The 16,025-nt window shown below is 32.3% G+C and overlaps 1 protein-coding gene across 1 annotated transcript in view; it reads right to left on the bottom strand.

Moving 5' to 3' along the window:
* Positions 1-16,025, bottom strand: part of DPH6 (diphthamine biosynthesis 6) — a 147,516-nt gene that overhangs the window by 26,159 nt on the left and 105,332 nt on the right. The window contains exon 6 of the mRNA XM_031453335.2: positions 1,629-1,690. Coding sequence (XP_031309195.1) covers positions 1,629-1,690 — 62 coding nt within the window. The remainder of the gene's footprint in view (positions 1-1,628; positions 1,691-16,025) is intronic.

Genomic DNA, 16,025 nt, shown 5'->3' with positions numbered 1-16,025 from the left:
TCTGTTTTCTCTGTGAAGAAAGAACCAAGTCATCCTCTCAACATGAGGGTGAGATATGAAGGGATTTGAAATTTGAGGAGACTAGAGAAGGAATAAAATGGCCATCATGGAGAATTGGTAGAGAATGTCTCCAGAGAAATGTAAGATTGCCAGGTCACGTGAAGAACTTGCTGAAGTTGAATAAAATAGTTTCTGCATTTCTATGTTTAAACATCCTATGATAATACCCAGGTTAATTCACAATCAACATTATGGCAATCCTAAAACTTTACTTGCCTTTTCTACAAAGAATCCCTATGTGCTTGAAACCTGAACTCACAAATTCAAGTCTTAGAAGCAGCTTACAAAAACTCTTTTGCCAAAGCTCCAGTCTCTCATTTCTGAAGTTCTCTTTCTTTCACTCTCATAAATGTAATTTCATTATTCATCTACACTGTTTTTGCATAAGCAAAATTTAGTCTGATGGTAGTGAATAGATATGAACATATAACTATGTCGGCCATAGAACAAACTGCTGTGAGAAGAGTCCTACCAGAGGGGCATGGAAAGCAACCATGTTCATTAGATAGACTTAAATAAATAACACCAAATTATCTAGAAATTGAATATAATTTACCACGATTATAGAATCATTTTATTTTTATTTTAATTTTCACTATTTTCCTAGCACATATTAGATGCTTAAATAATGCTTAAAAGAAGAAATTAACATTAAGGATTTCTAAGCATTTGATACATACTGATAAACCAGAAAATAATCAGATACAAGTAAGTCTGAAAGAAAATGTGAAACCCAAACAGCTTGCGAAGAGTATAACTGCTAATAGTTCACATCATAGCAATGGGGTTAATAATTCCAAAGACAATTTTGATGAAATAAGAGCATGGGAGGGAAAAATGTTAACATAATAAAGGAGTTCACTTCTTTCACAGAAGGTGATTTTTTTTTCCACCATGATTGTAGAATTTATAAAAAAAAAAAAGCAAAACACCCTAATGATTACATCATTCTACTTAATTTCGCATTTCCATACTAATAATAACATCTGATCCCTCACTCATAAAATACAACACAGTTAATAGAAAAGAGCAAAAATAACAAAATCTTTCTTTAATATTTAGAAACTTGGAGTTGACACTTAGGACTTGACAATGATAAGTATTGAACAGTGGTAATTTAAACCCTTGGGATAATGTCTTTACTACTCTGCAAGTTAATTTCCTAATTGGTGAAAAAGAAGAGATTAGATTAGATAATCTTGAAATGAACTTTCCACTCACATTTCTGACGGAAACGCATCTGATCGTGGAGACCATCAGGTACTGCGTGAGTACAGTACTTTACAATGTCCATTTGAATTTATTAAAACTTTTGACAGAACAATTTCCTTTTAGACATAGCTTACTTACTCTTTTTGTGAGCTCAACAAGCTGGTCATAACTTTCATAATTAATTTTAAACATAATTTTAAACATTCTCATATCCATTAGAGGTTTAATTTTTTCATAAAACCGTATCATCAATATATCTGATTTTTTCTAAAAATTGATTTTATAATCATCACATCATGGCATTGCTTTTACTCCTTTCAGATGCCCACATTTTGAAAGCTGGTATAAATTCTTACCTCTAAGAGATAAGGCTCCATTTGATCCAAGGTTTTTCCAAGATGTTTATCTGGATCTAAACCTGCCAAGAAAGATTAAATATTTTTTAGTTAACTATTAAATTGGAGGTTTAAAGACACATTTCCCTTCCCTAGGCTCTTCCTTGCATAGGAAACCAGTGTGTGTGTGTATTTTAAATTACTTTGATCCTAAATCAAAATGTACTTTTGCTAGTATTTTCTTGGGTAACTGGTTTTCTTGCTCCTGAAAAATAAGTTTCATTCCAATTCATCTCAATTGCACTTCATCAAATACCAGATGCATTGTTTCAACCCCTTTTACATTTTTGAGGAATTGTAATTAGGATGGGAAAAAAGGTATCATTTCAAAGATATGAAATTTAAATCCTTGTTACTATTATTACTATTATTATTTTGTTTTACTCATGGACAACAGTGAGAATTTTCTGACTTATACTAATTTATCTCAGCCTTATTTGGAGAGTAAAAGTACAAAATCAAGGAGTAGTAGACTTTATGCCTATATAATTAACTCATTTAGTGGCATCTAAACACAAATAATCGTATTACCAAATTAAGTAATATTTCATTTCAGTGACCACTTATGTGACAATATGTTTTTCAAGAAAAGACAGAAACATTCTGAAAAATCATTATAGTACCAATAGCATGTGCATAATCTCTGATAAAGATATTCAACTGATGTAATAGTAGAGTTTATGTGGGTGATGGGGTATAGGTGAACTACTGTGGACAAAAGGAATTCTTCCCACACGTCAAAACTAACCTGTCAGAGGGAAAAAAGAATCACACGTCGCAAGTCAGCTATGAAATTAATAAATTAATATTAGATATTTATACCCATAATACATGTATTAGCTTAGGTTTGTTTATTTTTTACTATTTTTATGTTTATTATTAGTTTAAACCATTTAGGTTATTAATTATACAAACTGAATAATAATTTTCTCCTTCTAGTCAGATGTCTTTTTTGGTAATATAACATTTCTTATAATCACATACAAAATAATAAAAGAGAAGTCAGGTAAAGCTTAAGGATTCTTCTGCTACTGAGTATTAAGTTACATCAAGTCCAAAGCAAACAACTCAGACTAGCAGCATTAGTAGATTATTTGAGTCTACTCCCTTCACAACAATCTTATTTTCATGGTTGTATTCACTAAAATTTCACAAAAATTCACTAAAATTCACAAAATTTCAATTGGCTGTGTAAATGCAGAGATGAAATAATTGTTGACTTTGTCCAGTTCCTTTATTCCTGTCAACCAGTTTGCAATTCAATGTTTAAAATGAGTAAGAAAATGAAGTATTTTGAGACAAACACTCATTAATCATCACTCAGATTTAACAAGCATTAATATCTTGCCATATCTTCTCTACAACTTTGAGAAATAAACACCACCAACATAATAGAATTTCAGTAGTATATCAATCCCTAATCAATCTATTTCCTCTAGCTTTTCTACATGGATAACCATTCTTTTGAAGTTGGTATGTTATTTCCTAACTATGCTTTTATAACTACAAAGGTACATATCCAAAACAATATTTGGTATTGTTCATATATATTAAATTTTTACATGAATGATAAGTTTTCACTTGTTCTGTTCAATTTAATTATTAATGAGATTTACTTACATTGATGACTATGGCTCTGGTCCACCCGCTTTTATTGTTTATTGTATCCCATTATATGGATATATCAGAATTTACCCATCCACTTTACAGTAGATGGACAGTTGGGCATTGACTTATTTTTAACATCTGTTTTGCCACTGGTAAGTACTTTCTATGCTGCAGTAAATATGTTTTATGTGAAATTACTATGATCGAGAAGAAAAAAACACATGTATATACAAACATATATATGGTTATATAATCTTCAGGTCTATTAGATATTGCCAAACTCCTCTCCAAAGCAGCACTGCCACTTTGTACTTTTACTATTAAAGAAATAGAATTCTTATTTCCTATAATGTGAAAATAACTGAATGTTGTCAGATTTTTCATCTTTGTCAATCTGAGATATATGGACATATAAAAATGTTTTGGATACTTGTTTTAATTTTCATTTTCTGCTTACTATTAAAAGTAAGCACTTTTTCATATTTCATTGCCCGTTCATTCAGGTTTTCACTTCTATGAATTGCTTATTAATCACTTGCCCATTTTTAATGCTGAGTTTTCTCTTTTACTTGATGATTCTAGTTCTTGGTATATTCTGAATGCTAATTCTTCATCATTATGGGCATAGTAAACATCTTCCTATTCAGTGGCTTGTAATTACAGTTCTTTTAATTGGGGGAGATCTTTTGATCAACATAAACTTTTTACCTTTTAGTAGTCAAAAGAATTGTTATTTTAAAATGTTTTTCTTTGTATTATAATAAACCCTTTCATGTCCCAAAGTCATAATATTAGTCCCTTATATTTTCTTTTCAAAGTTTCAAAAATTTTCTCCTCACATTTAGATCCTCAATCCATGTACAATTTACTGTCAGTTCTCATAGATGTAGTGTTATAACTGTATCTCTTATTTATGGATAAGCACTGTTTATGGAATCCCTTCCCTACCAATGTATATGCCACCTCTGCCAAACACAAAATTTCCATTCATATGTAAATCTGTGTCATGTCACCTACAACTTACTTTAAAATATTTCAGCATAACCAATATACAAGTGTCTGTTTTAATCTACACTTAGAGATGGTTACTTGACAACCGAAGGACTCAAATCAGAACCCGTAACTCCAGAGGCTATAACTTTTACTGCTACAGTTATCTTTATAACTTCTGGTATTACAGTTATCTTAGATCAGCAAGAGAAAGTTTGCTAATTAACATGTCTGTTAGAAATGATTTTTCCTTGTGAAATTTATTTATTTAAAAAACAAATTATATAGTACTACTATGTGCAAGGCACTGTGACAAGTACCCTACAAATATTAACTAACTAAATTCTTATAACAATCCAATGAATGGTATTATCATTGTCCCCACTTATATAAGAAAAATTGAGGCAAACAGAAGTTTAATGACTCCAAAGTCACCACTTCCAACAGATGAAACTAGGATTCAAACTTAGGAAGTCTGGCTGTGGAGTCCAGGCTTTTGACTACTGGATCATGTTGATTCTCTATGTTGTTAGGCATGCTTCCATCCATACTTCATTTACTAAGATTTCTTTGCTGTTTTGTTGATCATACTTGTTAATTCTGCTGTTTCACAGCATGAACAAACACCAAATTTTAAAAACACTTTGTCCATAACTACTGAAATGTGTTCTCCAACATCTTCACCAATACTAGATTAAATTTAAAGCTTTTGCCATTCTGGAAGAAAAAATGGTATGTTCTTGGTATTTTTATTTGCATATCTTTACTCATGTATGATTGAGGTGTAACAAGTTTTTCAGAAATTTGTGGCCAGATTTATAACTTTTTTTTTTTACTGTGAATTGACTATTCATATTCTTTGACTATTTTTCTAACAGACTGTTCATTATTTTTTCTTAATAATACTTAAACATTTCTAAATCAAGGCCATTTGCTTTATGAATTCACACATGGTAGAACATTTTATTGGTGATTGGTCTTTGATTCTTGATGGATCTTGTCACATACTTAGCAACTTGGAGAGTCTCATCAAGGTGCCAGCTTTTCGTTGCTGTTTTTAAAATTTTTTCACGTTTCAACCTCGTAAATTTTACTCTTATGTCTATCATTTTCTTATTTCTGCTTTCTTTTTATTTATTCAATAGCTTATTTATTTCTAGCTTATTGATTTGAACACTTAATTCATTTATACTTACACATTTCTTATTTTTCAAACAGAAAGATTTAAGTACCAATTTAGCTACATCTCAGAGGATTAGAAAAGTGGCATATTTATTGTCATTCAGTTTTCAATATTCTGTCATTTTTATTAAGTTATTTAGAATTACTCTTGTAAGTGTCAAGACATATTTGTTTATTTTTACTACCTTTTGTTGTTTTCTAATTTGATTGCATTATGGTCAAGACTGTAGTCTTTATACGGTAATTCTTCAAAATTTGATAAAGTTCCTTTGTGACTTCTGGATAGTTAAGTTTTATAAATGCCCCACTTGTGCATGGAAAATGGGTCTGTTGAGAGCAAAACACAATTCTATACTTACACACACCTCATGATCTTAATTGTTAATTCTGTTGTTCAAATCTTCTGTAACCTTACCACTATCTCCACACATGACTTTTATCATATATTCTATTTATCAATGTTACAAAACCAGCTTTCTTTTGTTAATATTTTCCTGATATACATGCAACCAGATTTTGAAAAATTTTATCTTATAAATACAGGTTCAAAGAATTATAAATGTTTTTTACATTTTACAATTTTTGTCTGGACCTGTTTCTCTCATCGTATTGTGGACATTTTGTTACATTAAACTTTATACATATATAATTTCCTTTGCCATTTTCTGCCTCATAATGGATCAAAAAGGATTTTTCGTGTTTTCTCTGTTGATTATAAAGCTCTAGACTGAATTTCTACTCTTCAGTAATCACAATTTTTAACACACATCCAAAACCACAGTATTGAAGTCTAAAGGTATTAAGTATCTAAAAATGTATGAATCTTATAAATAATAATAATTAATCTAATAATGTGTTTAGCATCTTTTTGACCAAGAGAAATTAGCATGTTTTAACTAGACACTAAGTATGTTCCACCATTTAAGTTGTTAACATTGTGTTAAATTTTAGTTTCATCATTTTTGGTAAGAAAATGTAAGCTTACCAACACATTTTACTATGTCTATGCTCACTACTGTCTCTCATTCATTTCGCCTGGAACTCAATTCATTTGTAACTGAAGTCCACTCTCAATTTTTCACTGAAGATCTGTGAGTGGTAAACTCTCCTAGTTTTTACATGTCTGATAATGTCCTATTTCCTCATCACCACCATGTAACAGTTTAGTTGTAATATATTAATTCTTTAGGCATTAGTTGCTCCCAATGAGATTTACACTGTCAGTCTGATAGTGGTTCCCACATAAGGAATTTTTATTTTCTTTGTGCTAGATCATACAATTTTCACTTTACTTATTACGTTCTGTAATTTTAAAACAAGGTGTCTAAGGTTCTGTTAAATTTTATTCATGCTGCACAGCACCCGATATGCATTTTCAATTCCACAACTCCTATCTTTCTTCAAACCTAGAAAATTTTCAGCCATTACATCTGTAAATACTGTTTTTCTGCTTTTCTTTTATTTTTTTTCTGAAACATCTACTACACAAATATTGCAATTTCCCAATCTATCCTCCATATTTTAAAGTTGCTCTTTCAATTCTTTACTTCTCTGTGTTGTCTTTTGGGTGAATTATTTTTTTCTGCTTCACTCATTCTCTCTCTGACTTGGTTCATCTAGAGTTTATTCTGCCCACTGAGTATTTTGTTTTTTAAACGACTATGTTTCACTGCCAAAATTTCTAATTGGTGACTTCATATCATACTGTTGTTGTTTCATTTTGAGTGCTTTATTTTTCTAACTGATTGCTTTCTCTTTAATGGATGCTTTATTTTTTCTTTATCTGAGTTTCTCCCAAACAGGGGGCACTTTCAGGCTGTTGCCCCACAGTTGCTTTTGCCTGTTTCCTGACCCTTTGTATTACAGCCCCACAGCTTCAGTCCTGTACTATTTTGTACACTTTGTCTATTCATTTCTAATTCACAGAGATGTTTACAATGCTTTCCAGCACAAGTATGTCTTTCATACTTTTCCTTCATATATTCATCTATTACTGCCATGGTTTGGGGTGGAAATTTGGAAAACTCAAGGCAAGAATGTACAAGGCCAGAATGGCAGGAAGCCACTTTTTAGTCTCGCTTCCAGCTCCTTGATTCTCGTATATATTGATCACACAACACATACATATCACCTCAGCACTTAGCACTAGGCTACACATCATTAAAATCATTTAAAAGGTCTCTCATAATTGAATCTAATAATTTATGTTTTGTGTTCTCTCCAAGGATCTGGGAGTAAATAAATACCTATCTAAAAGGCATGAGAGGGAATTTAAGACCATATGGTTTTATATAGAGCACTGAAAGATCAAACTGACAATCTTCCCATTTTTCTTGCAATCTTTTAATTCACTGCAGAATCATCAGGCCCCAGTTCCGAACTGTTAACGTAGAGAAATAACTGTTGTATCTCATTTCAAAGACAACTGCAGTCCATGATGGGTAAAGTGATTTGGCTCAGCTTTAGATAAGAGAGTCAGTAAAATAAGTAAACAAAAGCCACACTGGGCAGAATTTTTCCACATGAGTCTGTATTTATCACAGAGGTATACCCTGGTAAAAATTAGCTGATTATTTCAAGACTTCTGTGTATTCATAGAAATATTTTCAATTTATTTATTCCTGGGATAAACACTGAAAATTCTATGGATCTAAAACAAGTAGAATAAATTGAACTTTAAAACTTTAAGGAAGATTTTAAAACATTTTTCTTAAAGACATTATAGATCATTTCACTGAGAGATTATTGTAAAATTCTAAAATAGCTATAAGACAGCTACATTTCTTTTTCCTCAGAGTTAATAATAAAATAAGCTGCAGGGATGAATCTTTATAGTTTGGTGATGGGGTCTGCACCATGTTTAGTGACGGGGTAGATGCCATTATGATTCATGGTCTGATGCTTTAGATATTTCACGCAGGGCAGACAATCAGTAACCACACTTCACTTACACATAATGATAGATAATTTCAATGGACATGTAAAACCAAGGAGATGGCAGAATCTAAGAAATAAGCAATTTTGACACATTATAAATTTATCAGAGGTTATGTTTGGTGGTTTTGGCAGGCTTCTTTGGCATAAACAATGATTTAGGAGTTGTTACCTCATAAGATTGTACTATTTAAATAGATTAATTCTCTTCCAAAAACTGTCTAAGTTTTAATAATGAAACTGGTTGTCTAGATTCAATAGAATAGTCTATGTATCCTTCTGAATGAATCATTCTACTTTAAATCAACACTGTGTATAATACATACTTGTGTCAGGCTAACTTGTTCCACCGTACTTGGTAATGACTACTCAAGTCCTTTTCTCCTGACACCTTGCTGGTTACTCCATCTGAGTGCAGTCTGTCTTTGCTTCCATTTTTCTTTTCATTAGAAAGTGACAAGTCATTGGGGACCTCATGGTAACTGCCTATATGATGTGCACTTCAAATTGTTTTTAAAAAATATTTTCTCAGATAAGATCCAGAGATCTCTATCAATTCAAGCTTTTGTCCTTGAGAAATCAATGGCCTGAAGCCATCCTGATTTCTGAGATCTCTTCTAAACTAGTTGAGACCATTACACGAGATGGTATTTGTCAGGGATGTGGCAGGAAGATTATTCATCCTACCCCAGAATACATTCAGATATGGAACTTTTCTCAAGAAATTTTTTACTGCCTAAAACACTGATGATTCCATAAATATTAAACTATATGCAAATGAAAACTCTTTGTGAGATATTTTTATAAATATAATGAATGATTGAATATTTAATTTTCTTACACTTGCACATTTTTTCACAACTTTCTTCATTTAGAAACATCTTAGTATTATATGTACAATCTTTATGATATTTGCTTTAATTTCTCTAAATGGAACAAGACAATTATAAAGATAATTTTAAAACAAGGATCTGGAGAAACAGATCACTTAAACTTAAGAAAAAAAAAAAAACTGTTAGCTTATCTATAATTGTGAAGCCCAAAGATGTTAATCTTTATCTCATGTATTTTGGTTTTGGCATTTTCTAACTAGATGATATGCACAGAGAGTTCTAACATTGAAGATCCTTCATAATTGAGAATGGAAGGTCAGGGTCAGATTAGCATCAGTAAATAATACATTTATCATCGGATTTATGCTTTAAGTCGTTTAGAGAGAAATATTTTAAATAATAAAGTCAATGTTTGATTAAAATTTAACACAAAGCTAAGACAACATAAATAACTTCTCAGTTTAATTTACTTGTTTTATCAACAGGAATCCACTTATATTTCTAAGCACAACTAAAGAAAGATGCTAATATATCACTATACTTGCTCTCAAATGATTCTAGTATATAGACTCATTTTAGAGTATATGAATATATAACAATACCTCAGTAATTTAATTGTATATATTCATTCTATTTTCAATTTTTAAGCATTAGCCATTCTACTTGTAAATGCAGCCAGTCCAAAGGCATAACCTTCTCTTTCTTTAAATAAATCCTAGTATCTAGACCCAATACAATTTCAGTATAATTTGAAAATCTCTCTCCTAATCTTTGTAATGTCATCATTCCCATTTTATTTTATATAAAACTGCATTATGTTAAAAACCTTTGAGGGACTGTGAAAAGCCTATGAAAAAGCCTTACTCGTTCATGAGCTGGGTCATGAATGGACATAAACTGTGCTTCACCAAAACCCTAGCTGTCTGTTCAATTTACCTCCTGAGTCAGTCAGTTGTGGAATATGAGTCCCAGTGCATCTAACTCTCTTTTGAAAACCTTTACAGTCATTGAGATGGTTACATTTATTAATACTGATATAAATATCAGTATCAAAAATATCAATATTAATAAAGATTATTACAATCCCTAGGACCCAAGATGATATTATATTTAAAGTACATTTTAACTCAAATACATAAATAAGTTACTTTAAATTACTAACAAAATTTTCTCCAAAGCAGAGAAAAAATTTATTATAAATTCTGACACCTAACCATTTAATCATGTCTTATAGACATTCCTTGATGGAAGCTGGGTGGATGAATAAACCCACAACAAGACCTAGGCACTGGATAACTCCATGCAGAATTAAGAAATTAATTAGGAGGAAGAACCATAATTTGCAGAGCTGACATCTATTTTACTTTCCTTGCATGTATCAATGGGAAGCAATTACAATTCAATTAAAATATTCAATTTTATTACTTTACTGACTGACCTTGAAGTTAATGCCTATTTTATTTAATTGCATCATCTATGAATAAATGTTAACCCTACAATGATATGCCCCATTATTTTCAATGCATTTTTCAACTTCTCAACTGAATTATATCAGTCAATTTATTGTCTACTGTCATGAAAGCAAGTGGAGGTTTATTTCTTTGCGACAGCCCAATATATGATATGAGAGAAACATCACAAAATGTTTGATAATGCTATTTTTAACAGAGTCAAGTAAAATGAATTGTGTTCTCATCTCAACTTTTGTAGCCTAGACTTTTACTGTAAAATCAGTAGGCAATATTAGAAAAGGTATAATCACTCTGAGAAGCAATTTCTAGTCTGCCTATAATTCTTGATAAATTTCAATGCAGACAAGAATGGAGCATCCTGTGTATCTTCAAAAGTTGAACACACACACACACAGCCCTAATAATTTCTTCCTATTTTCACCAAGCTCACTGGCCATCAGAATAAGCAAATTCCATTTTAAAAGCTCTAATGGTTTTGTTGGTAAATGTAACCCTTTTTTTATTGTTGTTCCCAGACTCCAACTGAGCACACCATTACTGTACAATTGAGCACTTTGTAAATAAAATGACCATATTTATGTCAAAAAGAATAGCTATGAAAGACTGACTATGTGATATTTAAGGTAAAAATTAGCTCACATATTTTCACAGTTGACCATTTGGGGAAGTATCTTATTTCAATTTCCAGATTTTCCATTTCTAAAATTAGATCACCAAAAGTTTACCTATCTTAGAGGTTGTGCTAGGACTCATCTCAAAATGCAGTTTCTTTCTGAAATCTATGAACTGGTATTTTATGCCCAAGTAAGTAACAGAAAAGAGACCCAGACACTTTATGGACTCACTTTTAAGATTCATGGCATCCAAGAAACTAATAAATCATATTAAGTATAATTATGCAGTTAATGATAATCAATACTTGCTGATGATAGCCGAAATGATCCTTTCTTCTACATTTAAAAATACCACACAGTTTTAATATGCAAAAATTAATAAAAAGCAAGACATGATTCAAACAAATTCTCTTAAAGGGGGATTTGAAATATTTTATTTTATATCTAAAATAAAATACTTTTATATTTATTTAGAATAAAATATAATATTTTACTTTAGAAATATCTTCCCAATCTTTCACATTAGTTTTCAACATGATGAGTACTGGAAACGGAAAGATGCTCGATATGAGCAGGGAGGGTTTGAAGGGGTGAAAGTTGAGGTTAAAAAAGTAGACAAAGCCAAATTCTATAGGATCTCATGTTTCATTTCCAAGAGTTTATACTTGAATGTAAGGTTACAGAGAAGAGAGAAATTCTAAGCAGAGGAATAATATGATCCAATTTAACCTTCAGAGAGATCACTCCAGCTTCAGCCTAATCGCTTACCAGGAAACAAAACTGAAGGGAAGAAGGGAAATAAAGGGACTGCTGAGATAATTAGTGAGACAGGACACAACAGACAAAAGCAATCGGTATGGAAGGAAAAGAACAGATTTGACAGCAACGTAGGTAGGGTATATAGTACTTGCTGATGAACTGGGTATGGTGAATACAGGAAAAAGAAAAGACAAGGATGATTTGCAGGTTTCTTATTTGGTCACATTGTAAGATGGTGGCACTGAACACCATTTATTTCAGACATAGAACACAAGAGAATTTGGGAAGGAAAATAAAGGGCAAATTTAACTTTAGACATCTGAGGTTTCAGGGAGTCGCTCAAGAAGAGATATTTAATTGAGAAATAGGTATATAGGGTTAGAGCTCAGCATGGTAGTCTGAGCTAGAGATACTAATGTAGAAACAGAAACTATGAGACGAAATCACTCAAGGAGAATTTGTAGAGTGAGAAGATAAAATACAGATAAGAACTTAGGGAATATCAAATTTTAATGGACACTACAGTCAGAGAGCTGTCCAAAATGCAAATCTGATCTGGTTATCTTCATTTTAAAACCATTCATACTTCCGGGCAAGATGGTTATATGAGCACTGGCATCCAATTTTTTCCTTTTCTTACTGTGATGGTTAATTTTATGTGTTAACCTGAGTGGGCTTGGGATGCCCAGATAAAACACTGTTTCTGGGTATACCTGTGAGAATGTTTGCGGATTAGATTGGCATTTGAATCAGTGGTCTCAGTAAAGTAAATTGCCCTTTCCAATGTGGGCGGGCTTCATTCAATCTGTTAGGGGCCTGAATAGTACAAGGGGCAGAGGAAAGAGGAAGCCACCTTTCCTCCTGCTTCACTATATGAACTGGGACATCTCATCTCATCTTCTCCTGCTTTCAGACTAGGATGTACATCATTGGCTCGCATGGTTCTGAGGTGAACTTGGATTGAATTATACTACTGGCTTTGCTGGGTCTCCAGTTTACAGACAGCAGACTGTGGGACTTCTCAGCCTCCATAATCATGTGAGCCAGTTCCTCATAATACACCTCCTTTTATATCATGTTGGTTCTGTTTCTCTGAAGAATCCTGACTAACACATGCCCCCTCTCTTTTACAAACTCCACAGAAAAGATCGCTGAATAAGGGAAGAAGAAAACATCAGGATTGAAAATACCGCAAACTAGAACTGAATTTTGCTTGCTTGAATGAGGTTGGAATCAAATTCAGAAGAAAATCTGTCCTAAGACTTTTCCAGTGAAAGAGTAACTTGCTAGAAAAAGAAGTACAGGAGACTCCAGAGAACCCTGATTATCATCCATACCTTAGATCTTGCACTGTGAGATGCAATACCTCACCTGGTTCTCAGGTAAACTTACACTGACTGTGACCTATAAACATTTATACATACTTACCTACATAGGTCTGAGATGTCAACCAATACAATAGTTCCTGTCTGATAGAGACTTTGCCAGAGCACAAGCCCTACAAACTATAACATATTCTTGCTCCAAGCAGTTTTAATACATAAATGTTAGGCCCTCAGCTAAGACAGGAAAGTCTCACTTTCCAATCATGGCAGATATAGAATGACATTGTAATTTTCTACACACAAATATTTATTTGGCACTATAGTTATTAAAAAGTCTTACTACTAAATAGATAAATGGGAAAAGACTCAAAAGACTTATCTTTCCAGAAGGAGTTTTCAGTTACTTGTTACATATTATCATGCAAGTTGTTTTAGTGTAAGCTGCCTGACACAGCCATAAAGGTTACTACAGAAGGATAACTTTGATAATAACATGTGTTAAAATAAGATTTTATCTTATTTATTTGTGAATATTACAGTTTGCATATTTTAAACAATAAAGGGAATTAGAGCTGTTGGTAGAGACTAAACTAGAAAGACAGGTTTTAGAATTGTATTATGGTACATATTTCTTAGTATATATACATATATATATGTATACACACACACACACACACACACAATGGCTTGGGATGGATAGAACCTTAATCTATTCAAAAATTCAAAGAAAATATCCATCTCAGTACCAAATAGTTATATGCCTAACTTATTTTTAGAACAGTCTGCCCTACCTAGTGAAGGAAAAGATGTGCTAGCAATAAAATGAACAAAATCAGCATTTATTTCCTCTGCTGTTATAATCTGTTACTTCCCTTTACAAACTGAGCAAAAAGCACTCTATTCAGAGATGGGTGGTGGTGGGACTGGTGGTATTTGTGTTTGAATCTTAAGGAAAGATTATCCTGCATATACTCAGAATTTGATATTTAAACTTTGATTGTTTTCCCTCAATTCTAAATGGTAGGTATTTACAAGACATTTGAGAGACGTTAAGTTTCAACTTTTGATGTTTTAAAATACTTGAGTTATAAGTTTAAAAATTCTGTGCTAAAGTACTCTGTGTAGAGGTAAAAATATATTTCTAATAGCAATTAACTACACTTGAATGCACATTAAGTAACCTTTTTTAAACAAAACAATTATTTGAACAAAGTTCAGGTTTAAAAAATGTTATGTTAACCACAGACTATGAAAGAATAATGCAAATTGCTTTTAACCTTTACTGTTCAGCATTCTTTTCTAGGAAGGCTATTGCAATGAATGATTTTAATTATGGCCATTATTATCCAAAAGAATGACAGAAGAGTACAATGAGTAGAAGCAATAATTAATATGCCTTATCATGGCTTATTTGGACAGTGATAAAAGAGGAAACAGATTAATGTATCGCATAGGAATTACTACAGGTGAGTATGTGTAGGAGTGGAACTCAGCAACTGGGAAGTCTGCACAATTAAAGCTTGTTTTCTAATTAGTATGGGCATCTCTTAATATTAACCCAAAGGGTGAAACTTTAAAAAGTATATGTTAAAAATTTGAAGGAAAAAAATGATTAGCAGCCCTCCAAGAGGCAAGTAAGGGAGTTTAAAAACTACTCAGGCTGCTTGGAAGACAGGAAAGGACAATGTCAATGATAGATACATATAATATATCCATTATTTGAAAGGTCAAAAGAGAAATCTGTGGATGGCTTAGGGAAAAAAACCCTGGTAATAATTCCATAGAATCACTTATGAATACACTGAACATATCTAGACTATCTTTAACACTTGCCTTTTTTCCCCCTAAATTAAATACTGAAAACTTATTATCAGGGAGAAAAAGAATTTGAAAATTAAAAGAACAAAAGGTAAAATGAGGACCAAACAGCCAATATGAGCAGCTGGACTAACTGCTGAGTTTCTCCCTATCAGTGAGGATTGTGATAAGGACAAGTAGGAGGATAAGGAGAAGTTTAATTCAGTTTTATTTGGCATTGACCTTTCCTGTAGGGATCCCGGGGAAACGACTACTCCAAGGGCACTTTCTGAGAAAATCAGTGGGGCAGGAGCAGAGAGCAATCTCCTAGGAGGAAATAATAGAGCAACTTGAGAAATTCCACAGTAATAAATCACCATGACCAGATGGTATTCAACTGAGAGTTTCTGAAGGAAATAAAGTGTGAAATGGCTGAGTTACAGATGAGGATATGCAATGTATTCAGAAAACCAGCAACTGTTTCTAAATATTGCAATTTTGCTAATATGGTAGCTTTTCTGTAAGAAAGAAAAACAATCAAATTAAGATTTACAGAATTACAGACCACTGGCTCTCTTGGTGATAATGGAGAAACTGATAGAGTCTAATTAAGAATAGCTTCCTTCAACATCAGGATAAGGTTAACCTGCTAAGGTCAAATCACCCACTGAGTCTATAAAGAGAACACTGTTTCTCTCCATCCTATTAAACTTATCTGGAAATGTCAATAAAATACTAGATAGAAGTAAACCAGTAAATGTAATTTATTTGGGAATTACATGAAGCTTTTAACAAGGTCACATGAGACTACTGGGGAAAATAAATAAGCACAGTCTTTGGGAGG

This window comes from Camelus dromedarius, chromosome 5 (assembly GCF_036321535.1).
Source record: "Camelus dromedarius isolate mCamDro1 chromosome 5, mCamDro1.pat, whole genome shotgun sequence".
Classification (NCBI taxonomy): domain Eukaryota; kingdom Metazoa; phylum Chordata; class Mammalia; order Artiodactyla; family Camelidae; genus Camelus; species Camelus dromedarius.
Note: the sequence above shows the minus strand (reverse complement) of the source record. Positions and strands in the feature narration are given on the sequence as shown.